Below are 27,782 nucleotides of genomic sequence, written 5' to 3'. Positions count from 1 at the left end.
AGATTAGCTCTAACCTTTGAGCCATTCGCCAACTTTTGCTAACTTTGTGAGCAGGAGAACCGTGCAGCATTTTAATGAGCATTCTGATTATGATTTGTGAATCCCCTTCAACAATGAGAGGAAAGAAACCATTTTTTTGAGCTAGTTTCAGACCTCTCCATAAACCCTCCAATTCTGCTGAGTTGTTTGTGTCCCATCCGATCGATCCCATATAGATACATTGAGGATTGCCCTTGTGATCCCTGAAGACTCCTCCATATCCCGCCTTGCCTGGATTTCCTTTAGAGGCTCCATCAAAGTTGAGCTGGAACATGTTTATGGGAGGCGGAATCCAAGTATTTAGCTCTGGTCCCTGCATTGCACTGTTCTTTGTCCCTGCTACCATTTGATTTATCTGAATCCCCCAGTTGTCCCATATTGTTTTTTCCTGAGGTGTAGTGGGGAAGTCTTCTGCGTGCCATTCTCTAGTTGAAAGAGTTTCCACTAGGTTCTGATGAAATTTGGTCCATATTTGCTCTAGAGACAAAGAGTGATTTTTGAAGATTCTACTATTACGCTCTTTCCATATATTCCACATTAATAGTCCTGGTATTAGTCGCCAGAGAGCATTAAGTAAGTTGCTTTGATAAGGCGGTTGTTCCCATTTGCATATGGTCTCTTTAATGTCTCCCTGTACTCTGCCTTCTTTTTGACAGCGAAAGACTGCCTTCTCCCAAAGTTTTCTACTGAATTGGCAAGTCTGCATCAAATGTAGCGCAGTTTCCTCCTCCTTCATACACATTAGGCATATGGACGGCCCTGAGAAGCCTCTTTTTCTAAGATTATCCCAGGTTAGGATTCGATTGTGACAAAGAAGCCATAAGAATGTAGAGACTTTCGGCCAGTTAGCTGAGCGCCAGATTATTTCCCAAATTTTATCTTTATTGAGCCGATCTTGGATAATGATTTTGTATGCTTCCTTTGTGGTAAAGATTCCTTTCTCTTCATATCCCCACCTGAGGATGTCCATACCTTCTGAGTTTGTGACTTGCCTCTTTTGAAGTTCTGTATTAAGGTAATACTTCGTTTGCTCAGAGCAATTAGTTAAGAAATGAGCTGCATCTTGCCATTGCCTATGCTCTTGATTGGTATCTGTTTTCCAGAACAATCTGACTGTGTCATGTGGATTCATTTCTCGTTCTGGAATTTGATGATCTTGTAAAATGTCTCTTAGCCTAGGTAATTGTTGCCATGAATCCTCCCAGAATCTTGCTGTGGTTCCGCTTTTGATTTCCCAAAAACTGTGTTCTTGTATGAGGCTCCTTTGTTGAATTGCTGAATTCCAAAATACCGAACCCGTGCTTAGCTCAGTCATTCTTATTCTTTCTTCCATATGATAATTGCTTGTGTACTTGGCTGTCCAGAGAGTGGCCCATGGAGTGCTGGGATGAGCAAGCCATCTCCACCAGATCTTTGCTCCCATTGCTCTGTTGCTGTGCTCAGGGTCCCTTAACCCAATACCTCCTGCTATTTTGGGAAGACAGACTTTGTCCCATTTCACTAAAGCCCATTTTCTGTTTTGCCCCGAACTTCCCCATAGAAAATTGCGCTGCAGAGTCTTGATTTCTTTGAGAACCCATTTGGGGGCGGCTAGGATGGAGAAAAGATAAAGGGGCATGGATTGAAGGACCGCTTTAATAAGAACAATTCTACTGGCCATATTCAGAGCTCGATTGGTCCAAAGGGTAAGCCGCTCCTCAAGTTTTTCCAGGAGTTGCTTCCAGGAGGAGTGCTTAAGGGCAGAGGCCATTAAAGGGGCACCTAGATATTTGGATGGCAGAGAGGCAGTAGTGAAGCCCAAGATTTGTTCAATGGATCTCTGAGTGGCAACAGGGGTGTTAAAGAAAAAGATTTGGGATTTAACTCGATTTATGAGAGCTCCTGAGGCATCAGAAAAGGTTGTCAGGATAGATTTGAGGATACGAGCTTCTTGCACTGAAGAATAACCATAAAGCATATTATCATCTACAAATTGCTGATGGGTATAGACGGGGGAGTTATTGAAGGAAAGGCCTCGTAATTGCTGGGTAAGTCTGGCTGAAGTGATGAATCTACCTAAACCCTCTGCCATGATGACAAAAATGAAGGGAGATAAGGGGTCACCTTGTCTTATGCCTCTGGAGGGCCGGTAAGTAGCTGAAGGAATGCCATTAATTAAGACAGAGAAGAAGACTGAAGATAGAAGGTTGAAAATCCACCTTACCCATGAATGAGCAAAACCAAAAGCTAAAAGGATTTTTTGAATATAAGCCCAACTAAGACTATCGAATGCTTTGGATAAGTCTAGTTTGAGCAACATACCTGGTTTCTTGGTTTGCTTTAAGGAGTGAATTATCTCATGCGTTAGAATAATACCATCTGTAATTTGGCGACCTTCAACATAGCCCGATTGCTCTGGCGATATGATCAGAGGGAGCAGAGGCTTTAATCTTGTCGCTATGACTTTTGAGATTACTTTGTATATGATATTACACAGCGCAATCGGTCTATATTTGTCTGGGGTATTGGAATCTTCTCCTTTTGGGATTATGGCTATGAAGGTAGCATTTAATCCAGGATACATCCTGTTGGATACCTATACCAATAGGTTTCATATTTCATGATTGGCCAAGGAAAGTCCAAATATGCTCTGCTTTGGTATCACAAAGATCCCATATTTCCTAGAGAACAAGAGGTGTGTAAAGTGTTTCAAATGTTGATGACCTTATTTCAATTTTGGTGGATGATTCAACAGTTTAACCTGGATCATGCCATGTTTCAATTTTGAGTTATAGAATAGAGAAAGAAGTCTGTTTAAACTGCTTAATCTTGGTAGACCAGTAGTTCAGGTAGAGAAGAAAAGGTTCCCAACAGCTCAATCTGGGACCTTGGAAGAGATAGGGGTAGAAGTAGATAGAAAAGAATAAAGAAAAAGCCAAAGAAAAGAAAAGGCAAGTAAGGGTTTGCAAGTCCAAATGCACCCTCCAAGGAGAAACAAAAAATGCTAGGAAAATAGCTGGGTAAGCAGTTGTGGTTGCAGAAAGAGTATTTTCACCATTACACATATGTCAAGAGGTGTTTTGCCAAGGCAAAATCTATCAATGGACAAAGTGGTTAATTCCATCAAATTGCAGCAAGGAGCATGACTAACCTCCCTTTCCCCCTTCATCTCATTACTAACATTCCCTTTTCAGCTAAGATTCATGGAGAGATCATGGTTTTATGGTGGTTCTAGTTCATTCAGAAGCCACATTTCTTGTCTAAAAACCTTTTATTTTTATCTAGTCTCTAAACTAAATCAATTTCAGATAAACTCAGTAAGATCCCCTTCATTTGCTCCCCTCATTTATATTAACCTCTAATTTTACTATATAGCTCCCCTATCTTACCCTCCCCCTAATAATACTAACACTATGGTGTATAAAGCCCCAAATCTTATAAATACTTCTTCCCTTGGAATTATAGCCATATGTTCTTAAAAAGGAACCAAAATGACCTCTGGTCACTTTGGTGAACCTGTCCCACCCCACTCCCCCTTGCAAAAGCCCAACTTACCTTTCAAACCTTCATTTGTATTAAAAACCTCATAAGAACCCCTTTTAACCCCCTAAACCCTCTTTGCAAAGGTTACCAAGGTCCAAAACCCCCCTTTTAACGTTTATTCCAAACAACGCGCCCGGGTTCCATTTAACCAAAATACATTCAAAACCTTACAAAAAACCCATAATCCAAGTTCTCCGCCCGCGCATATACTCCGAGCACATTGTTGCTCCGCCCACCGTCGGATCAGGTCCCGAGGATCCGACGATCCACAATAATATCGGAGCAGCCCCCGCAGCGGACAGTTAACGCCCGAGAAAGTGACGTTGCGTCACGTCAGGGCCAGTCCACGTGTCGCACAATGAAGGCTCTCGGAGCCGGGTCTGACATTTCTGGGACCGTACCTAAACCGCCCCGAGAGACCGTAGCGGCTAGCCTTAACCGTAACTGCTACGGTCCTAACGGCCAACTGTTTTCCAGCAGTACATCGCCATGTCATGTCCGCTTGTCCTCGCCTCCGTTATTCGTCCACCTTGCCGCTGACATGGCTGCCACCGCACCATCCCCCATGGACCAACAGCTTACCGCCACGTCACCCGATGACGTCAGCTGACGTCACTTGACCTTGACCCGCCAATGACGTCATGCTGACGTCATCACTAAAAAGCGCCAAAATCATAAAAAAGCCCATATTAAGCCAAAAAACGCCTATTTTTCCCATTTTTTGCGCGTTTCTCTACTGTTTTCTCTGCATGACCGTTTACGTCCTAAAAACTCTGCCAACCTGCTCAGTTGACCAAGGCGACCTCCACAGCATCAACCTTGCACGCGTACACGACCTCTGTTCGTAAATTACCAGGTATTTCTCGTTTTCTATCCTCCATACGCCTGCAATTGAAAATAAAATTACTCAGAGGGCTAGAGAAAAGATAAAACTCATAATTTCACCGGCCATTTCCCTCTGCATATACCCCATTTGTAATTGTGAAGTCCAAAAACGCCAGCTGAGCCTTGTTGCCCGTATTTTCACTAAAAAAGAGGTATTGCCTGCGCATTCCCGAAAGACTCTTGTTTGTGGAATTTACCTATTGAAAAGGACATAGTGAGACCACACAGTAGCCTTGATTCCTGATATAAACAGTATTTCAATTGCTGTTGTATAGTTTCCTCCTCTGATACCTGAAATTCAAGACTGTTTTTACAAAAAGCACTTTTGTTCTGTGCTGGTGCTTTTAAGCCATTTACTTAGAGTTGTTGAGCTTAAAGAAAACCATGGACACTCCTATTGCTCTAAATATCAAGCCCCTCAACGCTCCTCACCAGGAATTAGCATGGAAAGCCCTGGGAGATATGGACTATCAAATGCTGGACTGGTTTCTTATGGGCTCCAAATACAATATCCAGATGATGAATGAGTTGAAAGCCCAGCACCTGAGTGGAGCAGACATCTTGGGGATTTGGGACTCAAACTTGCCCATCTACAACCTCCCCCAGGTAAATCCTATGCCAGAGTTGGTCTACAGCTGCCAGGAATGTTATGACCCAAACCAAAGAGCTGTCATCAGCCCCACAGGCTCAGTCCTGTTCCATATCACCTCAGAGAGTATAAATGAAATGCTGCACTTCCATACTGCCAAGCAATTGACCACCCTCCATATGCAGAATTTGATAAAGAAAGGGAGCAAGCTGTCAGGTGACCAAATCATTAAAATCAATCAGCTGTTTGTAAAACCAGGCTTTGAAACCATTAGGACTCCCCCTATTGGATATTAGTATTTGAATGAATTGGGCAGGATGTTAGTGGATTTGATCAGCTATGCCCTAGGATTCAAGGGAATGGAGGAAGTGGATGATAGCATAATGGCAATGCTGTCTCTATTCTCTCCTGGTAAGCCCCCAGCTGTACATTATGATTATGCTACCTACATTGCAGAAAAAATCCATGAGCAGTTTATGAACTTGAAAAGGGAAAGACTATTCATGTATACCTCATATATATACCACCTATTCTTGTTTTACCAGCCAGCCACCTTCTCTTTTCCTTTGAAGCCACTCAATGCCCAGGGAAGTCCAAGGTCAGTTGTATTCTGGACCTCTGTCTTTCATCATACCTCTGTATCACCTTACACATACTCTGAGTTCATTGATTTATTCATTTATCCAGCCATGACAGTATTGCATGGTACTCCTCCTCCTAGACTAACTGATGACATGAGGAGAATTCTCCATTTGAATAAGTCCTACAACATTGGTAATTGGTACCTCTACCAAAACCACACAGTCATCAGGATATATGGCTGTGAGTTGAACCCTTTTAGGTTGCCAAGGTATGTCCCCATGAGGCTTTTTGCCTTGGAATATTTCAGACAGTTTGGGAACTCAGACTACCTCCATTTTCAGAGCAAGAACAAAAAGTCACAGTTAAAAGTAAGGAGCCAGCTGGGTCCTTTCCTATATAACAGAAAGGAGGAGGGGTGGAAAGAGGCAGACAATATCCTGGAGGGCCTCAAACTGCAAACTAGTTTTGAATGGATACCCTATGACCCCAATCATTTTGTCTCTCTCAGGAGGATAAAATATAAATTGGGTAGCTATGCACACAAGAGACAACCTGAGATTGAACAGTATGCCAATGCATCAAGTTGGGAAGAGGGTACCCTAGAGGAGGAAATTACTAATGAAGAGCTACTTGAGAGAGAGGCTAGAAATATGCAAAAGGAAGCTGACTTAGAAACTTGTGGACAGGTTCCCCTCTCATACAAAAAGCAGCTTGGAGCAGCTGCTACATCATCAACAACACAGCAGCAAACTGCCGAGAAAGCACCACAGACAGCCAGCAAAGATAAAGGGAAGCAGGTGGAACAGCCACCTCCATTGACAGAAGAACAGGTGGAGACATTGCTACAGCAGCAAGAAGAGATGGAGCAGCAGGAACAAGGGCAGCAACAAGAAGAGGTACAATATGATAAACAGCAGCCCTTGCAGCAAGAAAAAGTGATTGATGCTCCAAGTTCCTCTGAGCAACAGGCTCAGAAAATAGTGCCTCCTGGGGCAGAAACTACTTTTGATACCTCTGTCCTCCAAACCCCACAAAAGGAGGACTTAACCAGGAAAAGAGATAGAGAGACTCCCCTGACTTCATCCATCCATCAGGGAGAGAAAAGACAAAGATTAAATGACTTTCCAGAGGATGACATAGCAATAAGACAAGCAATGGGCATGGGCCCACCCAGCGGAGAGGTTTCAGCCAGTTCATTCCAGCATGAACATGATAGAGCTATAGGAGGAGAGGTCAGCTCCTCCAGCCAGCACAAAGAAGGACAGGTAAGCATCAAACAGCAATTTATTGACATTAAAAGGAGGAGTGATCCTATTAAAGTACAGCTGTACAATCATTTGCTGAACCTGGCTCCCTCCAATCAGCAAAGACTCATGTCTGCCTTTGATGTAAGTGAAGGCAAGATGATCATGAGTCACTTCATGCCCACAACTCTGCATCCTCAATCTACCTCGGATTACCTAAGAACCAACATGGAGGTTCTGGCTAAAGACATACACCCTATGGATAAAATCGAACTGCATAAACAAACTGGTGAAATGGTGTATGCCTCCTTGGCAGATGAAACATTGGAAAACTACAAATTGAAGAGCAGCCTTGATAATACAGCCTCTCAGCTGGAATTGGAGAGAGCATCATCACAAGCCAAGGACAACAGAATCAAGTCCTTGGAAGATGTAATCATAGAAATAGGACATGATCCTAAAGATGTTAAAGGTATCCAAGAACTGTTGAAGCTAAGGGATGCAGACATGGCGGCCTTAAGAAAGAAAATCAAGCTCCCAGCTACCATCCATCCGCAAACAGACGAGGTTGCCCAGCAAAGGCAGGAAAAGGATGCTACAGATCTAATGATATCCCTGTACAAGGAGCTAGTTCGGACTCAAGACAAGCTAGGAGAATCAGAAGCTGCAAAGGCAGCACTACAAGCAGCATTAAAGCAAAGAGAAGAGGGCCAAACCTCCCAGCCTCCTCCTGAAATAATCAATCTTGAGGAAGTCCCTCCAACAACTACTCCTCCTCCTCAACAGACAGGGCCTACAACATCAACTCCAACAACAGCTACACCACCAACAGAGCAGACTCCTAGTCTGGACATGCAGAAGCTGCAAGCCGAAATCCAAGTTCTTGAGGTTCAAATGAAAGAGCTTGATGAAGTCAAAAAATCTTTGGCTAAAGTAAATGAAAGATTTGATAAGAGCAAGCAGAGTGAGGCTGCAAAGGAAAGAGAAATAAAGGTTCTGAAGAAGAGGATAACTGAACTTGAAAAGGTGCTCACACTAGAAAAGGTAACAGCAGAGCTAAAAGCAGTCCTCTGGGGTAACATTGGGCGGTCCATCACCAATCAGTGGCAGTATATTGAGACTATGGATGAGCAAATAGTACTCATTACCAAGGCAAACAAGGAAATACACAGAGCTAGAGCAAGCCTTGGCCACATGCCAGATGCTGCCAACAGAATGATCAATGTTTTGAATAACAAAACTAGCTCTCAACTAGCTACCATGGGAATTACTAACAGGACTGAAACAATCTCAGTAGTTAAAAGAGTCCTGACACTAAGAAGCCTAGTTGGAACGCTAGAGAGGAGAACACAGGATATGCAGACCGAAATCAACAAATTCCTGGACAGGTTCCTGGCATTACAAAACAGAGGCCTCCCCAACATATTAAGCAGTGTAGGAAGACTGCTTACCCTGGAAAATTACATCAAAAGGGTTGATGCCCATGCTGCAGCACAAATTGCAAAACAGCCCAGTACCTCAGCCGAAACAGGGCCAGCATCAGGGCAGAATTTGTATGATAGGGTGGATAACCTGTTTTTTATTATGAATGAAACTGATCACCTGTTTGATACACCACCAAATTTCTTCAAGTATACAGAAGCAGATGAAACTTTGGAGGCAATCATAAGACACCAATTGCCCACACAGGAAGTATGGAGGAATTTGACACAGATAATCTTATCAGGCCAGAACCTGTAGCGCTAATTTTCTCCAGTTTATAAACAGTCATGCACAGGCAGAATTTTGATGGATAAATCCACAAGGAAAAGACAGATGCTGAGCCAACTCAGCAGGGCTATTTACTCACCAGAGCAGCAATTACAATCATAGGTGGCAGACCCAAAATACAGCGCACGAGCCATAAAGTCGGGTTCTCCAGCATTTGATCAAAGTATCTCAACCGACTCAGCAGCTCCCAAAGGCCAAAATATCTTCTGACAGAACATCAAGACGCCTTTATTTTGTATTCAATGCTGTAATAAATTTCTGATAATAATATCTCAGAAGTTGGTGAGAATATTAAGTCTGACATAACTTAGAACTCAGATATTTTGTAAAAAATCGGAAGTATATATTCACCCCTCACAGAAGCTTAAGGGGTTGTTGTTATTTTCATTTTGGGGACTTCACTTGCTATAAAAATTCTCAGAGGAATAATACAAAGGGTGAATGGAATTTCCGAAGCTTGGTGTACCTTGATGCATTGTGATGAATGGTGAATGTTGCAGGATTCCAGAATGTTTCAGAAAACAATAAGTCTTTCTTAAATCTCTGTATTACATGTTTTCGAGTCTTTTGTTCTCTTTTATTGTTTAAATGTTTTACACTTAATAGCAAAGTAGAAGAATAGTTCCAGGATTTAATCACTGATTACCCTGAACTCAATCTAAGCTATTATCCATGTTTTCTTCAGATACAGTGACAGAAGTGTAATTCTTAATTGCTGCACTTTTAAACTATATCTTTTACAGTGATAGACATTTCCAGGGATTCAAGTTTTCCCCTGAGACATCTATCCGTTTCTCATAACTAGTTTGGTGGAAATACTTAAACACTTTAGTGAAAATTCTTAAATGCTTTCACTGCTTGTTTTACCTGTTCATGTTATAAATCAAAAATTTGTTCTATGAAGTATCCAAATGGCCCTGTAAGTTTCACCAATTCACCTCAAGCTTTCTAGACACCTACTGCTATAGACTCCATTGCCCAATGATATTCAACTCTTTGAATACTACATCACAAGACTTGAAAGAAACTCTTCAACCGAAACATAAACAAAACCTGTGCATAATACCTAGCCTAAAACCCTATCATAAAACAGATACAAATCATAAAGAGAGAGCCCTCTCTGATCAAAGTTTGGCTAGAAACAGTGATCAAAAGATTGGTTAGTGGTTACCCCGGCCGTATTCCCTTGGGAGTCATAGGGAACAACCTGGGTGTTAACATAATTGGCGACTCCGCTGGGGACTTCTTAAAATTTTTCAATTACTATCTATCTTCCAAAGCTACCATCAAGCCTGAAACTAGCCAAGAGGCCTTAGGACTGTTTCTGTGATACAGGGACAGCTTTAGGGAAGAGCTAATTAGGGAATCTTCATCCTAGCTTTGAAACATATATAGTCTTTCCCAAAATTCTGATCCAGTCCTTGCACACATATAACCTCCTATATAAGCTCTAAAAGAATAATTAGAAGCTGGCTCCCAAAAGAAACCCAAGGCACACTAGGGCAAACCCTGACCCTAATCAACCCATCATTGTTGATAATCCAAATATCATTCCAAAGAACATAAGGAGACAGCAAAAGCAGGAGAAACCTGCTGATTCAAATATAAGTTCAGATCAAACTATCCTCATTCCCACTCCTTGCAAAGTCCTTTTCCGGTCCACCCCTAGTTCCCCTAGTTCACCATCAACACCTCAAAGCCCTCCTCTCCCATCTTCACCATCTGCACATACTCTTTCAACCAGTTCCCCGCTTGTTACCCATACCATTAACCCTGTTACACCTGTGATCCCTGTTGTTCCATTTGTTCCTGTTAACCCTCTAAACCTCATAAACATGGCTAACAGGTATGCACCTCTACAGATACCAGCTAATGCTCCAGCCCTACCCCAAGACTACCAAACCAAAATCTCATTTTTTGACTCCCATGGCCCTTTGACAGCTGTCCAGCATGCTAAGAAGATGCAAGACCACTTTGAGACCTATGAAATAGATGATGACAGTGTCAGGATGAGAATTTTTGTCCAAAGCTTAACTGGGGATGTTAGAACTTGGTTTAGATCCCTAAATGCAAACTCCATTGTAACCCCTGAGGACCTGTACCAAGAGTTTACCAATAGATGGGAGAAAAAGAAAGACCCACTCCACATACTTGGTGAATACACCACTATTAAAAGAGGTCCCCAAGAAACAGTTTTGGAATATTGTGCTAGGTTTAACAATGTATATAATGCTATCCCACAGAACTTAAGGCCCCCTCCTGATTTGGCCCTGTATAACTTCCCTGACGGTTTTGATTCTGATATGGCCTATCAGTTGAAAGAAAGAGATCCTCCAACCCTTGCAGAAGCTCAAAGGGTTGCAGTCACTGTAGAGGCTAACCTAATTGCCAAAAGAAACAGAGCAAAGTTGGAAAAGAAGACTGGCTTTAGATAAGAGCCCTCGGGTTTTGATCAAAAGCTGGATGCAATACTAAACAGCATGAAGAGATTGGGTGAAAGAGTGGAATCAGTTGAAAGAAAATCATCATGGGAGGCATCACAAAGCAACCCTCCTAGAAACCCTAATTTTAGGAGAACTCAGAACCCAAACATAGGAAAGACAAGTGCTGACCAAGACATTAGACCCCCTTTCCAAGAAAACTATGCAGAAACTTCCACAGCCAATCAGCTCAATGAAGATCCTGAAATTAACTTAATGGGTCTGGATGGTAAAAGCCATGTTTTCTTAACACAAGAAGACCATGAGGAGGATGAAAGCAAAACATTCCAAACTAAATCAGGAGAATCCTTTGACTTTAAACAAGGATATGATACTGCTGTCTATGAAGTCCATAAACAGTATAAACTGAGGAGTAGGACTGTGAATGTAAACCAGCCCGACAAGATAAAGGATAAACAGAGGTCTAAAGAAACCATGGTCACAGAACCTAATGACAAAATAAACTTGCCTGCAGAAGAAATTGTAGTTGAGGAGGTTACTGAACTACTGTCCCCACTACAACAGCCCATGGCAACTTCGTCCTCTCACCCTAATCCAAACATTACCCCTCAAGACATGAGTATAAGGGGCAGGTTTCAAAGTCAAGATGAAATCCAACAAGAAGATTTAATGAACAGAGAAAGGACTGTTATCCGTGACTCCAAAACCCAAGTTGACAAACCTTTTGACCTAGGTACAGAGATTGGCAAGCTAAAGATAGCAATTCCCCTCTCAGAGCTAGCCAGGCATGACATATACAAGCAACAGATCAAGAAATCCCTTCAACTCACCAATAGCAAAGATGATGTAAATGTGCTAGATGACACTCCAGAATTACTGTTTGGCCCAGAGGTAGATGGAAAAACAGTAGTCACAGGGGTTTTACCTTTTTATGTCAGCTTGCATATACATGATAAAATACTGCACAATGCAATGTTTGACTCAGGCGCCTCGCACAACCTTATGCCAAAAGCAGTCATGGAAAGATTGAACTTGGATATAACAAGACCATACAAAGACCTGTTTTCCTTTGATTCTAGCCAAGTCAAATGTTTGGGCCTAATAAAGGATTTATGTGTATCCCTGGTTCAATATCCCAACAAGACCATTCTAATGGATGTTGTAGTTGCTGATATCCCACCCAAATATGGGATGCTGTTATCAAGATCATGGGGAGCCAAGCTCCAAGGCTCCCTGCAATTAGATATGTCATATGCAACTATTTCTGTCTTTGGGCAACCAAAAAGACTTTACAGGGAAACACTCATGAAGTATATGGTCAGCAGTGAAGAAAAGCCTCAAAATTTTCCAATATATGCTGTCCATTCGGACATAGACTCCTTCATCCTCTTCAATGACAGCGCAGACCTCTCAAACAATGACATTAGGACCGAAACACTCATACAAGAACAAAACATTGATCAAACAAGTAACACCTGCGAAACATCAATCAGCCCAACAATACACATTAGCCCTCCTCTAGTTGTCAAAGATTGTCAAACAAGTGATGAAATTGTCCTAGAAAACAAATGGGAAAAGAAACCCCAACTCATGCTCACATTGCCATCCCATGAACAGAATTTTAAATCTCCTGTTCAGCAAGACATCCTGTGGGTCCTAGAATTTGATGGCTCAGTTAACAAGTTAGGGGCAGGAGCTGGAGTGTGGATACATAACAAAGAGAAAGATTATGCAGAAGGCAGGGCTTACAGATTAAATTTTAGATGCACTAATAACATGGCAGAATACGAAGCTCTGTTACTAGGTCTCAAACTAGCAAGGTTATTACAAGCACCTAGGCTCTCCATCATGGGAGACTCTGATCTAGTAATTCAACAAGTAAAAGGAAATTTTGTCACCAATGACAAAAGATTGAGGTCCTACAGATCTACTGTAATTGAAATATTAGAGACCTTCTCTGAGTTTGTTATCACAAAAATTTCAAGGGGCCACAATCTCCATGCGCACAGCTTGGCAACATTTGCCAGCACCTTCAAATTCCCATTAGAACCCAATAACTGTTTCACAGCCGAGGTCAAATACAGACCCTCTATTCCAAACAATGTCAAAGAATGGCAAGTATTTGAGGATGACATGCAAATAAACAATTTTTTAACCTTGCAACAAGAGTTCATAGGATTAAATATTGATATTAATGGAGCAAGTCAATCACAAATACTTGAGTCAGCATGTCCATCACAAATACAGTTTCAACAGTCTGCTCATCCAATGTCACCTAGAACAGCAAAACAATTACTGAGTCCAACCATTTTCAGCAATGAAAACATTCAGCAAATTCACCAAATTGACTGTGAAGAGATGAGCAACGCTGAAGCTGAAATCATACAACTCAAAGACAATTTCCTTCCAGTAGGCCTTACCCCACTAGAGGATATTTTTGACTCAAATGACATCCCTAGGAAGCCAAAGATGCAGCCATTAGATGCAACAGTTGAAGAATGCAACATTGGTACTATTGACAAGCCTAAAATAATAAAGCTATCTGCCTCTTTGCCACCTGATCAAAAGCCCAAATACATTGATCTCTTTAAAGAATTTCAAGATGTTTTTGCTTGGGGTTATGAGGATTTAAAGTCTTATGACACTTCTGTCATCCAGCATACCATTCCCCTCAAGCCTAATCAAAAACCATTCAAACAGAAATTGAGAAGGATCAATCCTATGCTCCTTCCTTCCATTGAAAAATAATTACATAAAATGTTCAAAGCTGGTATCATAGCACCAATCAGGTTCTCTGAGTGGATTTCAAATTTGGTCCCTACAAGAAAGAAAACTGGTGAGATTAGACTTTGTGTAGACTTAAGGAATTTGAATCAAGTATCACTCAAAGATAACTACCCTTTACCCAAAATAGATCACATTCTTCAAAGAGTAGTAGGGGCTTCAAGGATATCATTGCTTGATGGATTCTCAGGCTTCAATCAAATCCTAGTACACCCTGATGATCAAGACAAAACTGCATTTACAACCCCATGGGGAACTTTCAAGTATGTGAAAATGCCCTTTGGATTGAAAAACGCAGGGGCAACGTTTCAAAGAGCAATGGACATTGCTTTTGCAAAAGAGATTCATGACTTCTTGGTCATTTACTTAGATGATCTTACACCCTTTTCAAAATCTGACCAAGAACATTTGAAACATTTGAGACAGATTTTCATAACATGCAGGAAATATGGCATTTCCTTAAACCCCAAGAAATCATTATTTGGCTTGGAAGAAGGGAAACTCTTAGGACACATTATTTCGAAAGATGGCATAAGAATTGATCCAGATAGGATACAAGCTATCCTACAAATGCCTCACCCAAGGAATGTCAAGGAGTTGCAAGGATTCTTAGGGAAAATCAACTTTTTAAGAAGGTTTATCCCAAATTTAGCAGAATTAATCAGATTACTAAACAATATGCTAAAGAAAGATTCAAAGGTCAAATGGACTGTTGAAACAAGACAAGCCTTTGAAAGTATAAAATTGGCCTTGACTCGAACCCCAGTGTTAACTAATCCTCAGTTTGACAGAGACTTTATCATTTTCTCTTTTGCCTCCCAGCATACTATTGCTGCTGTTTTATTACAGAAAGATGACCAAGGGAATGAGAAGCCTATTGCCTTTTTCAGCAGAGCTCTTAGAGATGCCCCACTAAAGTATCAAATTATGGAGAAGCAAGCTTATGCTTTGATCAAAGCTATTAAAGACTTTAGGATTTACATCCTTTACTCCCATGTTGTGGCTTATGTACCAAGTCCTATTGTCAAAGACATTCTCACCCAAGAAAACTTAGAGGGCAGGAGAGGAAAATGGATTGCCAATATACTAGAATTTGACATTGAAATAAAGCCTACAAAGCTGATAAAAGGGCAAGGTTTGGCCAAATTAATGACAGAAGCAAATTTCCAAGCCTTAGATATCAACCAACTGGACAGTGAAACAGAGCTGGCGACTCCAAAGATCAATGTAGCCTTTGAACAATCTCCTTGGTACTCTGATATCTGCTATGTGTTACAAAACCTGTGTGCTCCCCCAGGACTGTCCAGAACTAAGTGTAGGTTTCTAAAAATGAAAACATCTAGATTTTGTGTGATAGATGGAAATTTACTTTGGAAAAACCATGAAGGTATATTGCTGCACTGTCTAATAGAGAATGAAACTAACAATATCATGCAAGATTTCCATGCTGGAGACTGTGGTGGACATTTGTACTGGAAGTCCACTGTGGACAAGATATTGAGGGCTGGTTATTACTGGCCCACCATGTTCTCTGATATTAAGAAATTTACAACCTCATGCCACAAATGCCAACTGTTTGAAGGCAAAAGACAGTTGCTGCCACTTCCTTTGAAGCCCATTGCAACAGAAAGACCTTTCCAACAATGGGGCTTGGATTTCATTGGGGAAATTCATCCCTCATCTTCAGGGCAACACAGATGGATTATAACAGCAACAGACTACTTCACCAAGTGGATTGAAGCTGCCCCATGCAGACAAGCAAATGATTCCGTAATTATTCAGTTTTTAGAAAACAATATACTGGCTAGATTTGGCTGTCCAGACAAGATAATAACAGACAATGCTGCTGCCTTTAGATCCAAGAAGATGGTGAACTTCTGCCATAAATTTCACATTACTTTGGGCCATTCTACTGCTTACTATCCTCAAGGAAATGGCCTTGCTGAATCATCAAACAAAAGTTTAATAAATAACATAAAGAAAGTGCTGGAAGAGAACAAAAAGAACTGGCATAAGAAACTAGTAAATGCTTTATGGGCAGATAGACTAACAATAAAAAGATCTATTGGGACCAGCCCATATGAGTTAGTCTATGGATTAGAAGCCAAATTTCCTTCATCACTAGGAGTGCCGGTTATGAAGCTTCTGCAAGAGAGCCAAGCAGAGCCAAATGATATGCAAAGGAGGATCAATCAGATGATCTGTTTACAGCAAACTAGAGAACAAGTTTTCAGCAGAGTGCAGATATTGCAAGAAAAATTGAAAAAGGCCTTTGATAGGAGAACCAAAGCAGAAGATTTCAATGTGGGGGACAAAGTCTTAAAGTGGGATGCAAGAAGAGAAGAGAAAGGAAAACATGGAAAATTTGATTCTTTGTGGAGAGGACCATTTGCAGTCCAAGAAGTACAAGGCAACAACACTTACTTCCTTAAAGGTCTGACTGAAACTGATTTGGATGAAGGGCCTGTCAATGGCAGGATGCTGAAGCACTACTTTGACTATTCCCCTTGAGTGGAACTTAAGGATTCATTGTATATATGCAGATGTACATATAGTTTTCTGTTTTAGATTGTAAAATACAGTTTTCCAAGTGATTCACCAACCAGCAAGAGGCAAATAGAATCAGAGGTCTTCCAAGAAAGAAGCACACAATTTTGACACGTTTTTGCAGCAAATTTCAAAGATTGAGATGGGCAGTCAAAGAAGAAGGCAATCTGACCTGCTGTCCTTGGTCTTTCAAAAGAAAAACCATCCCCATGTGGAGCCACTGTTGGATACCTATACCAATAGGTTTCATATTTCATGATTGGCCAAGGAAAGTCCAAATATGCTCTGCTTTGGTATCACAAAGATCCCATATTTCCTAGAGAACAAGAGGTGTGTAAAGTGTTTCAAATGTTGATGACCTTATTTCAATTTTGGTGGATGATTCAACAGTTTAACCTGGATCATGCCATGTTTCAATTTTGAGTTATAGAATAGAGAAAGAAGTCTGTCCAAACTGCTTAATCTTGGCAGACCAGTAGTTCAGGTAGAGAAGAAAAGGTTCCCAACAGCTCAATCTGGGACCTTGGAAGAGATAAGGGTAGAAGTAGATAGAAAAGAATAAAGAAAAAGCCAAAGAAAAGAAAAGGCAAGTAAGGGTTTGCAAGTCCAAATGCACCCTCCAAGGAGAAACAAAAAATGCTAGGAAAATAGCTGGGTAAGCAGTTGTGGTTGCAGAAAGGGTATTTTCACCATTACACATATGTCAAGAGGTGTTTTGCCAAGGCAAAATCTATCAATGGACAAAGTGGTTAATTCCATCAAATTGCAGCAAGGAGCATGACTAACCTCCCTTTCCCCCTTCATCTCATTACTAACATTCCCTTTTCAGCTAAGGTTCATGGAGAGATCATGGTTTTATGGTGGTTCTTGTTCATTCAGAAGCCACATTTCTTGTCTAAAAACCTTTTATTTTTATCTAGTCTCTAAACTAAATCAATTTCAGATAAACTCAGTAAGATCCCCTTCATTTGCTCCCCTCATTCATATTAACCTCTAATTTTACTATATAGCTCCCCTATCTTACCCTTCCCCTAATAATACTAACACTATGGTGTATAAAGCCCCAAATCTTATAAATACTTCTTCCCTTGGCATTATAGCCATATGTTCTTAAAAAGGAACCAAAATGACCTCTGGTCACTTTGGTGAACCTGTCCCACCCCACTCCCCCTTGCAAAAGCCCAACTTACCTTTCAAACCTTCATTTGTATTAAAAACCTCATAAGAACCCCTTTTTACCCCTAAACCCTCTTTGCAAAGGTTACCAAGGTCCAAAACCCCCCTTTTAACGTTTATTCCAAACAACGCGCCCGGGTTCCATTTAACCAAAATACATTCAAAACCTTACAAAAAACCCATAATTCAAGTTCTCCGCCCGCGCATATACTCCGAGCACGTTGTTGCTCCGCCCACCGTCGGATCAGGTCCCGAGGATCCGACGATCCACAATAATATCGGAGCAGCCCCCGCAGCGGATAGTTAACGCCCGAGAAAGTGACGTTGCGTCACGTCAGGGCCAGTCCACGCGTCACACAATGAAGGCTCTCGGAGCCGGGTCTGACATTTCTGGGACCGTACCTAAACCGCCCCGAGAGACCGTAGCGGCTAGCCTTAACCGTAACTGCTACGGTCCTAACCGCCAACTGTTTTCCAGCAGTACATCGCCACGTCATGTCCGCTTGTCCTCGCCTCCGTTATTCGTCCACCTTGCCGCTGACATGGCTGCCACCGCACCATCACCCATGGACCAACAGCTTACCGCCACGTCACCCGATGACGTCAGCTGACGTCACTTGACCTTGACCCGCCAATGACGTCATGCTGACGTCATCACTAAAAAGCGCCAAAATCATAAAAAAGCCCATATTAAGCCAAATAACGCCTATTTTTCCCATTTTTTGCGCGTTTCTCTACTGTTTTCTCTGCATGACCGTTTACGTCCTAAAAACTCTGCCAACCTGCTCAGTTGACCAAGGCGACCTCCACAGCATCAACCTTGCACGTGTACACGACCTCTGTTCGAAAATTACCAGGTATTTCTCGTTTTCTATCCTCCATACGCCTGCAATTGAAAATAAAATTACTCAGAGAGCTAGAGAAAAGATAAAACTCATAATTTCACCGGCCATTTCCCTCTGCATATACCCCATTTGTAATTGTGAAGTCTAAAAACGCCAGCTGAGCCTTGTTGCCCGTATTTTCACTAAAAAAGAGGTATTGCCTGCGCATTCCCAAAAGACTCTTGTTTGTGGAATTTACCTATTGAAAAGGACATAGTGAGACCACACAGTAGCCTTGATTCTTGATATAAACAGTATTTCAATTGCTGTTGTATAGTTTCCTCCTCTGATACCTGAAATTCAAGACTGTTTTTACAAAAAGCACTTCTGTTCTGTGCTGGTGCTTTTAAGCCATTTACTTAGAGTTGTTGAGCTTAAAGAAAACCATGGACACTCCTATTGCTCTAAATATCAAGCCCCTCAACGCTCTTCACCAGGAATTAGCATGGAAAGCCCTGGGAGATATGGACTATCAAATGCTGGACTGGTTTCTTATGGGCTCCAAATACAATATCCAGATGATGAATGAGTTGAAAGCCCAGCACCTGAGTGGAGCAGACATCTTGGGGATTTGGGACTCAAACTTGCCCATCTACAACCTCCCCCAGGTAAATCCTATGCCAGAGTTGGTCTACAGCTGCCAGGAATGTTATGACCCAAACCAAAGAGCTGTCATCAGCCCCACAGGCTCAGTCCTGTTCCATATCACCTCAGAGAGTATAAATGAAATGCTGCACTTCCATACTGCCAAGCAATTGACCCCCCTCCATATGCAGAATTTGATAAAGAAAGGGAGCAAGCTGTCAGGTGACCAAATCATTAAAATCAATCAGCTGTTTGTAAAACCAGGCTCTGAAACCATTAGGACTCCCCCTATTGGATATTAGTATTTGAATGAATTGGGCAGGATGTTAGTGGATTTGATCAGCTATGCCCTAGGATTCAAGGGAATGGAGGATGTGGATGATAGCATAATGGCAATGCTGTCTCTATTCTCTCCTGGTAAGCCCCCAGCTGTACATTATGATTATGCTACCTACATTGCAGAAAAAATCCATGAGCAGTTTATGAACTTGAAAAGGGAAAGACTATTCAGGTATACCTCATATATATACCACCTATTCTTGTTTTACCAGCCAGCCACCTTCTCTTTTCCTTTGAAGCCACTCAATGCCCAGGGAAGTCCAAGGTCAATTGTATTCTGGACCTCTGTCTTTCATCATACCTCTGTATCACCTTACACATACTCTGAGTTCATTGATTTATTCATTTATCCAGCCATGACAGTATTGCATGGTACTCCTCCTCCTAGACTAACTGATGACATGAGGAGAATTCTCCATTTGAATAAGTCCTACAGCATTGGTAATTGGTACCTCTACCAAAACCACACAGTCATCAGGATATATGGCTGTGAGTTGAACCCTTTTAGGTTGCCAAGGTATGTCCCCATGAGGCTTTTTGCCTTGGAATATTTCAGACAGTTTGGGAACTCAGACTACCTCCATTTTCAGAGCAAGAACAAAAAGTCACAGTTAAAAGTAAGGAGCCAGCTGGGTCCTTTCCTATATAACAGAAAGGAGGAGGGGTGGAAAGAGGCAGACAATATCCTGGAGGGCCTCAAACTGCAAACTAGTTTTGAATGGATACCCTATGACCCCAATCATTTTGTCTCTCTCAGGAGGATAAAATATAAATTGGGTAGCTATGCACACAAGAGACAACCTGAGATTGAACAGTATGCCAATGCATCAAGTTGGGAAGAGGGTACCCTAGAGGAGGAAATTACTAATGAAGAGCTACTTGAGAGAGAGGCTAGAAATATGCAAAAGGAAGCTGACTTATAAACTTGTGGACAGGTTCCCCTCTCATACAAAAAGCAGCTTGGAGCAGCTGCTACATCATCAACAACACAGCAGCAAACTGCCGAGGAAGCACCACAGACAGCCAACAAAGATAAAGGGAAGCAGGTGGAACAGCCACCTCCATTGACAGAAGAACAGGTGGAGACATTGCTACAGCAACAAGAAGAGATGGAGCAGCAGGAACAAGGGCAGCAACAAGAAGAGGTACAATATGATAAATAGCAGCCCTTGCAGCAAGAAAAAGTGATTGATGCTCCAAGTTCCTCTGAGCAACAGGCTCAGAAAATAGTGCCTCCTGGGGCAGAAACTACTTTTGATACCTCCGTCCTCCAAACCCCACAAAAGGAGGACTTAACCAGGAAAAGAGATAGAGAGACTCCCCTGACTTCATCCATCCATCAGGGAGAGAAAAGACAAAGATTAAATGACTTTCCAGAGGATGACATAGCAATAAGACAAGCAATGGGCATGGGCCCACCCAGCGTAGAGGTTTCAGCCAGTTCATTCCAGCATGAACATGATAGAGCTATAGGAGGAGAGGTCAGCTCCTCCAGCCAACACAAAGAAGGACAGGTAAGCATCAAACAACAATTTATTGACATTAAAAGGAGGAGTGATCCTATTAAAGTACAGCTGTACAATCATTTGCTGAACCTGGCTCCCTCCAATCAGCAAAGACTCATGTCTGCCTTTGATGTAAGTGAAGGCAAGATGATCATGAGTCACTTCATGCCCACAACTCTGCATCCTCAATCTACCTCGGATTACCTAAGAACCAACATGGAGGTTCTGGCTAAAGACATACACCCTATGGATAAAATCGAACTGCATAAACAAACTGGTGAAATGGTGTATGCCTCCTTGGCAGATGAAACATTGGAAAACTACAAATTAAAGAGCAGCCTTGATAATACAGCCTCTCAGTTGGAATTGGAGAGAGCATCATCACAAGCCAAGGACAACAGAATCAAGTCCTTGGAAGATGTAATCATAGAAATAGGACATGATCCTAAAGATGTTAAAGGTATCCAAGAACTGTTGAAGCTAAGGGATGCAGACATGGCGGACTTAAGAAAGAAAATCAAGCTCCCAGCTACCATCCATCCGCAAACAGACGAGGTTGCCCAGAAAAGGCAGGAAAAGGATGCTACAGATCTAATGATATCCCTGTACAAGGAGCTAGTTCGGACTCAAGACAAGCTAGGAGAATCAAAAGCTGCAAAGGCAGCACTACAAGCAGCATTAAAGCAAAGAGAAGAGGGCCAAACCTCCCAGCCTCCTCCTGAAATAATCAATCTTGAGGAAGTCCCTCCAACAACTACTCCTCCTCCTCAACAGACAGGGCCTACAACACCAACTACAGCAACAGCTACACCACCAACAGAGCAGACTCCTAGTCTGGACATGCAGAAGCTGCAAGCCGAAATCCAAGTTCTTGAGGCTCAAATGAAAGAGCTTGATGAAGTCAAAAAATATTTGGCTAAAGTAAATGAAAGATTTGATAAGAGCAAGCAGAGTGAGGCTGCAAAGGAAAGAGAAATAAAGGTTCTGAAGAAGAGGATAACTGAACTTGAAAAGGAGCTCACACTAGAAAAGGTAACAGCAGAGCTAAAAGCAGTCCTCTGGGGTAACATTGGGCGGTCCATCACCAATCAGTGGCAGTATATTGAGACTATGGATGAGCAAATAGTACTCATTACCAAGGCAAACAAGGAAATACACAGAGCTAGAGCAAGCCTTGGCCACATGCCAGATGCTGCCAACAGAATGATCAATATTTTGAATAACAAAACTAGCTCTCAACTAGCTACCATGGGAATTACTAACAGGACTGAAACAATCTCAATAGTTAAAAGAGTCCTGACACTAAGAAGCCTAGTTGGAACGCTGGAGAGGAGAACACATGATATGCAGACCGAAATCAACAAATTCCTGGACAGGTTCCTGGCATTACAAAACAGAGGCCTCCCCAGCATATTAAGCAGTGTAGGAAGACTGCTTACCCTGGAAAATTACATCAAAAGGGTTGATGCCCATGCTGCAGCACAAATTGCAAAACAGCCCAGTACCTCAGCAAAAACAGGGCCAGCATCAGGGCAGAATTTGTATGATAGGGTGGATAACCTGTTTTTTATTATGAATGAAACTGATCACATGTTTGATACACCACCAAATTTCTTCAAGTATACAGAAGCAGATGAAACTTTGGAGGCAATCATAAGACACCAATTGCCCACACAGGAAGTATGGAGGAATTTGACACAGATAATCTTATCAGGCCAGAACCTGTAGCGCTAATTTTCTCCAGTTTATGAACAGTCATGCACAGGCAGAATTTTGATGGATAAATCCACAAGGAAAAGACAGATGCTGAGCCAACTCAACAGGGCTATTTACTCACCAGAGCAGCAATTACAATCACAGGTGGCAGACCCAAAATACAGCGCACGAGCCATAAAGTCGGGTTCTCCAGCATTTGATCAAAGTATCTCAACCGACTCAGCAGCTCCCAAAGGCCAAAATATCTTCTGACAGAACATCAAGACGCCTTTATTTTGTATTCAATGCTGTAATAAATTTCTGATAATAATATCTCAAAAGTTGGTGAGAATATTAAGTCTGAGATAACTTAGAACTCAGATATTTTGTAAAAAATCGCAAGTATATATTCACCCCTCACAGAAGCTTAAGGGGTTGTTGTTATTTTCATTTTGGGGACTTCACTTGCTGTAAAATTCTCAGAGAAATAATACAAAGGGTGAATGGAATTTCCGAAGCTTGGTGTACCTTGATGCATTGTGATGAATGGTGAATGTTGCAGGATTCCAGAATGTTTCAGAAAACAATAAGTCTTTCTTAAATCTCTGTATTACATGTTTTCGAGTCTTTTGTTCTCTTTTATTGTTTAAATGTTTTACACTTAATAGCAAAGTAGAAGAATAGTTCCAGGATTTAATCACTGATTACCCTGAACTCAATCTAAGCTATTATCCATGTTTTCTTCAGATACAGTGACAGAAGTGTAATTCTTAATTGCTGCACTTTTAAACTATATCTTTTACAGTGATAGACATTCCCAGGGATTCAAGTTTGCCCCTGAGACATCTATCCGTTTCTCATAACTAGTTTGGTGGAAATACTTAAACACTTTAGTGAAAATTCTTAAATGCTTTCACTGCTTGTTTTACCTGTTCATGTTATAAATCAAAAATTTGTTCTATGAAGTATCCAAATGGCCCTGTAAGTTTCACCAATTCACCTCAAGGTTTCTAGACACCTACTGCTATAGACTCCATTGCCCAATGATATTTGACTCTTTGAATACTACATCACAAGACCTGAAAGAAACTCTTCAACCAAAACATAAACAAAACCTGTGCATAATACCTAGCCTAAAACCCTATCATAAACAGATACAAATCATAAAGAGAGAGCCCTCTCTGATCACAGTTTGGCTAGAAACAGTGATCAAAAGATTGGTTAGTGGTTACCCCGGCCGTATTCCCTTGGGAGTCATAGGGAACAACCTGGGTGTTAACACATCCATCTGAGTGCTCTAGATTCCTCTACCACCTGCCAGACTTCCTCCTTTATCAAATCCCAGAACTTGTGAAAAAAATTGGATGTAAAGCCATCCGGTCCTGGCGCTTTGCCTTCCTTCAGATTTCGCATAGCTTCTTCAACTTCTTCTAAGTTAATGGGTTTGAGGAGGAGACTGTTGTGTTCCTCTGTTATTATCCTTGGTATGTTCTTGATTACCTTATTGATGGCTGCATTCTATTAAAGTCGGGTTCCTGATGCGCCTTCTCAAAGTACTTCAGGAATTCCGCTTCAATACCTTCATGAGTTTCCACTTTATTCCCCTGTTCATTTTTGATATGAGAGATGTGATTGATCATTCTGCGCTGGACCGTCGTTTTATGAAAGAATTTAGTATTCTTTTCTCCATTTTTTAGCCATCTGACCCTTGATTTCTGTCTCCATAGTATTTCCTCCTGTTTAGCTCTTTCTATGATTTTGGATTCTAAGACTTGCTCCTGCTTGGTTAATTCCTCTGTGCGCCCTTCAGAGATGATGGTTTGCTGGATTTTTTTCATTTCTGTATTAAGGGAAGCTTGTTCTGTGAAGATGTTACCAAATGTATTGTGATTCCATCTTTTTATTACACCTTTAAGATGTTTAAGCTTTTGTTGAAATCTCGCCATCCTGGTGCCTTCAGATGGATTGAAGTGGAGCCAAGTGGATCTTACTAGCCTCTCAAAGTCCGGGTGAGTGAACCAAAATTCTTCAAAACGAAAGGGGCGTTTGCTAATGTTACCTGGCCTGTTCCATTGCAGTTCGATGGGCCAATGATCTGAACCTGAGACAGGAAGTATGGAGGCTGTGAATTCCCCTCCAAGGTGAACTGCATTATCTGAGATGAGAAACCGATCAAGGCGTGATGCAATCTGCTGCTCTCCCTCCCTTTTATTACTCCATGTGAAGATACCGTTGCCTGTAGGAACATCTACTAGCCAGTTATTTTGAATAAAGGTTTTTAGTAGATTACCCTCATTATTTGCCTTGTTTCTGCCTCCACGTTTTTCTTCTATGCTCGTTGTCATATTGTAATCACCTCCCGCAATCCATAGTGGATGAGGTCTGTCTGAGCTGAGATCTGATAGTGTATTCAGGATCTGAGCTTTTTGAGCTGTATCCTGAGGAAAATAAACATTTGTTATTAACCCATGGGTATTAGAGCCTAAGAGGTGAAAGTTTGCCTGAATGAAATTTTTGTTAGCTTGGATATTATTTAACTGTATGACTCGCGCATCCCAGAGGATTGCAAGTCCGCCCGAAGCGCCCTGAGCATCAACAACTATTACATGTCCCCCTGGCCATGCTTTCACTGCTATTTTTTCCAAAAGATTTGAACCACATTTCGTTTCCTGTAAGAAAAGAATGCTTGGTTTTTCTTGCATCAGCATATTTTTTAATAATCTTCCTTTCCTGGGGCTGTTGAGCCCTCTGATATTCCATGATATTAACTTCATTGAGAAATTTGGGGGTGAGGATTAAAATACCTGGTCAGTTTAGCATACCTCCCTGACTCCACTAAAATCTCTCCAACCTTGATTGTTCTTTCCAAAGTGGATTTCCTACCTCTTTTCTTATTGTCCTTTGTGATAAATTTTCCATCCCATGGACTTCCTATTTGGACCCCTAGCGAATATTTCTTCTGTGCTTTGTGCAGCACTTCAACTAGGTTATCCACTTGCTTTTCTGTTATTTTTTCAAAGTTCCTTGTCTTGCATGCCTGTTCCAAGCCCAGAATATCCAGCTCCCCTATGTCTAAGGGTTCCGGATCTTCTTCCATAATTTGAGGTGCTTGTGAGGGATCCTCTCGCTCCTGTGAGGATTTCTCATGAGGCTGCGAGTATTCAACATCCATACCTTGAGTATGCCATGGCAGGGTTTTTGCTGGGGTAATTAAGTTATCTTGCTTTTGGATTTTCTTTCCTCCTTGTCTCGATGTCTCGCCTGGCTGTTCTTGGTGGATCTCTTTGTCTTTCGCCTTTTCCTTCTCCTGTTCTTGCTCATCCTCCTTATCCAGTGCTTCGAATCTATTGCTAGTTGTGGGTTTGGCTTTGTTGACTGGATTTGCTTTGGTGTTGCCTGTTGCTTTCTTGTTTCCTCTTCTGTGATTTGTAACCTTGGTATATCCATCTGTATCTTGATTATCAGAGCTGTCTTGGGGAGCAGATGCTTTGTTTTGAGGACAGTCTCTGTAAAGATGCCCTATCTCATGGCATTTCCTACATCTGAAGGGCACATATTCATAATCTATAACTTGTGTCCATTCAGAGTCCTCATGAAAGAAGCTTACCGTATCTGGCAGTGGTTGCTTGAGATCCATATAGACACAGATCCGAGCGTAGGATGTGTAACTACATCTCTTTGTTTCTTCTGCGATCTTGACAAACTCGCCAATAGCGTTCCCTATTTCTTGCAGAGACTTTTCCTCCCAGTACTCCCACGGTAGTGAGTAAAGCCTTATCCACACTGGCGCATAGGTCAGATCCTCCTTGTCTGGGTTAAATCTTTCAACCCAGCCTTTCAAGTATAGTCCCGCTGAATTAAAGAAATACGGACCCTGATCCAGAATCCTGTTGCGGTCCTCCAGGCAGTTGAAAACTACAGTGAAGAAACCTTTGGCTCCTAGATGGAGCGAGAGATGTCCTTTAGGATGCCATTTAGTGTTTATCCAGCTTCTCAGCGCTCTCTCCGTTGGCCAGATTCCTATGAATTTGCCGATTAGCGCGTGATCTCTCATGTATTGTATTCTGGCGTTGATGCGTTCGCTTGGAAAGTCCACTCTTGGTTTATGGACTGCCACAGGTTTGCAGGTTGATGAACTTGCCTTACTTCTTTCATCTGCTTCTATATCCTTGCCTTTCTTCTGTCCGTTGTCGTTGGCATTACCTCTGCTGCCCTGTTCCCTTTCTCTGTCGGCCGTGGACCGTTCTCTGTTTTCCGTATCGGGGGGAGGCCCCTGGCTCTCCCCCTGCGGGGCTTCCATTCTCCTTGAACCGTATGGTCTCCCCTACTTGCTTGTCGGCGCTGCAGTCTCTGCCCTCTGTACGCAGAAAGACAGTCCTGCCCTAATCTTCAATTCAATTATTAAAATCATAGTGATTTTCAATTTTTTTAACTTAAAAGTAAGATTTAAAAAAACTAATAATCTTTTTTAATTTAATATATTAATTTTAATCTCAATAAATTTTAATCACAATTACTATGTTATAATAAATTATTTTTATTATTAAAATAACTACCCATTTCATTTTCCTACCTACTATTATATATATATATATATATATATATATATATATATATATATATATATATATAACTCTGATATATAAATTTAGGATTTAATAATGAGTGTTTTGAAATTATTAAAATAACTACTCATTTCCTTTTTCTACATCCTAAAATATAATATTTTTATTAACAAAATGTATAAATATAAATATAAATATAAAACAAATTAATTCTCATATATATTTAGGATTTAATAACGAGTGTTTTATCAATTTTAAAAGAAATACTATTTTATTTTTAATAAATTAAAGTAAAAAAATAAAAATATTAATTTACATTTGTTTTTAGGAAAAACAACTGTCATTACATATTTATCATATAGTTTACCTAATAGGAAAAATGGTTTTTTCAAGCCATTTCCTCTAGTTAATTTTAACCCAAATTCAGTAGATATTTTTAAAAACTTGAATTTAAGTTATTTTATGCATTTAAAAATATATTTTAAACAATAACAAATCACATTTTTTGATCGTGTTCTTCTTGAATGGTTAGGGTTTGGAAATTTTGTATCTAGGGTTCTCCTCAAGCTATCTTTGTTCGTGACTTCCTTTATGCATCAAGCTAGAGGAAGATGCCTCCCATTATCATTC

At 41.2% G+C, this 27,782-nt stretch overlaps 1 protein-coding gene across 1 annotated transcript; it reads right to left on the bottom strand.

Moving 5' to 3' along the window:
• Positions 1 to 4,346: 4,346 nt before the first annotated feature.
• LOC149256757 (uncharacterized) lies at positions 4,347 to 26,887 on the bottom strand. The gene is made up of 4 exons (XM_089455448.1): positions 25,439 to 26,887; positions 25,134 to 25,256; positions 24,088 to 25,025; positions 4,347 to 4,446 (listed from the first exon to the last, which is right to left on the bottom strand). The coding sequence occupies exons 1-4, from the start codon at positions 26,885 to 26,887 to the stop codon at positions 4,347 to 4,349; spliced, it is 2,610 nt and encodes an 869-aa protein (XP_089311574.1).
• Positions 26,888 to 27,782: the final 895 nt, after the last annotated feature.

Source organism: Pinus tabuliformis, chromosome 7 (assembly GCF_031772625.1).
Source record: "Pinus tabuliformis cultivar Carrire ecotype Pingquan chromosome 7, CPIR1, whole genome shotgun sequence".
In the NCBI taxonomy this organism is placed as follows: Eukaryota; Viridiplantae; Streptophyta; class Pinopsida; order Pinales; family Pinaceae; genus Pinus; species Pinus tabuliformis.
The sequence above is the reverse complement of the archived record's forward strand: the minus strand, read 5'-3'. Positions and strand labels throughout refer to the sequence as shown.

Excerpts from the sequence above, each read along its gene's own strand:
- LOC149256757 (XM_089455448.1), bottom strand. The coding sequence starts at position 26,887 with ATGGAAGCCCCGCAGGGGGAGAGCCAGGGGCCTCCCCCCGATACGGAA. Across the intron at positions 25,026-25,133 it reads CAATCCTCTGGGATGCGCGA|GATACAGCTCAAAAAGCTCA; the intron begins GTCATACAGTTA and ends TATTTTCCTCAG. Across the intron at positions 4,447-24,087 it reads AGAATGCAGCCATCAATAAG|GCGTATGGAGGATAGAAAAC; the intron begins GTAATCAAGAAC and ends TTTCAATTGCAG.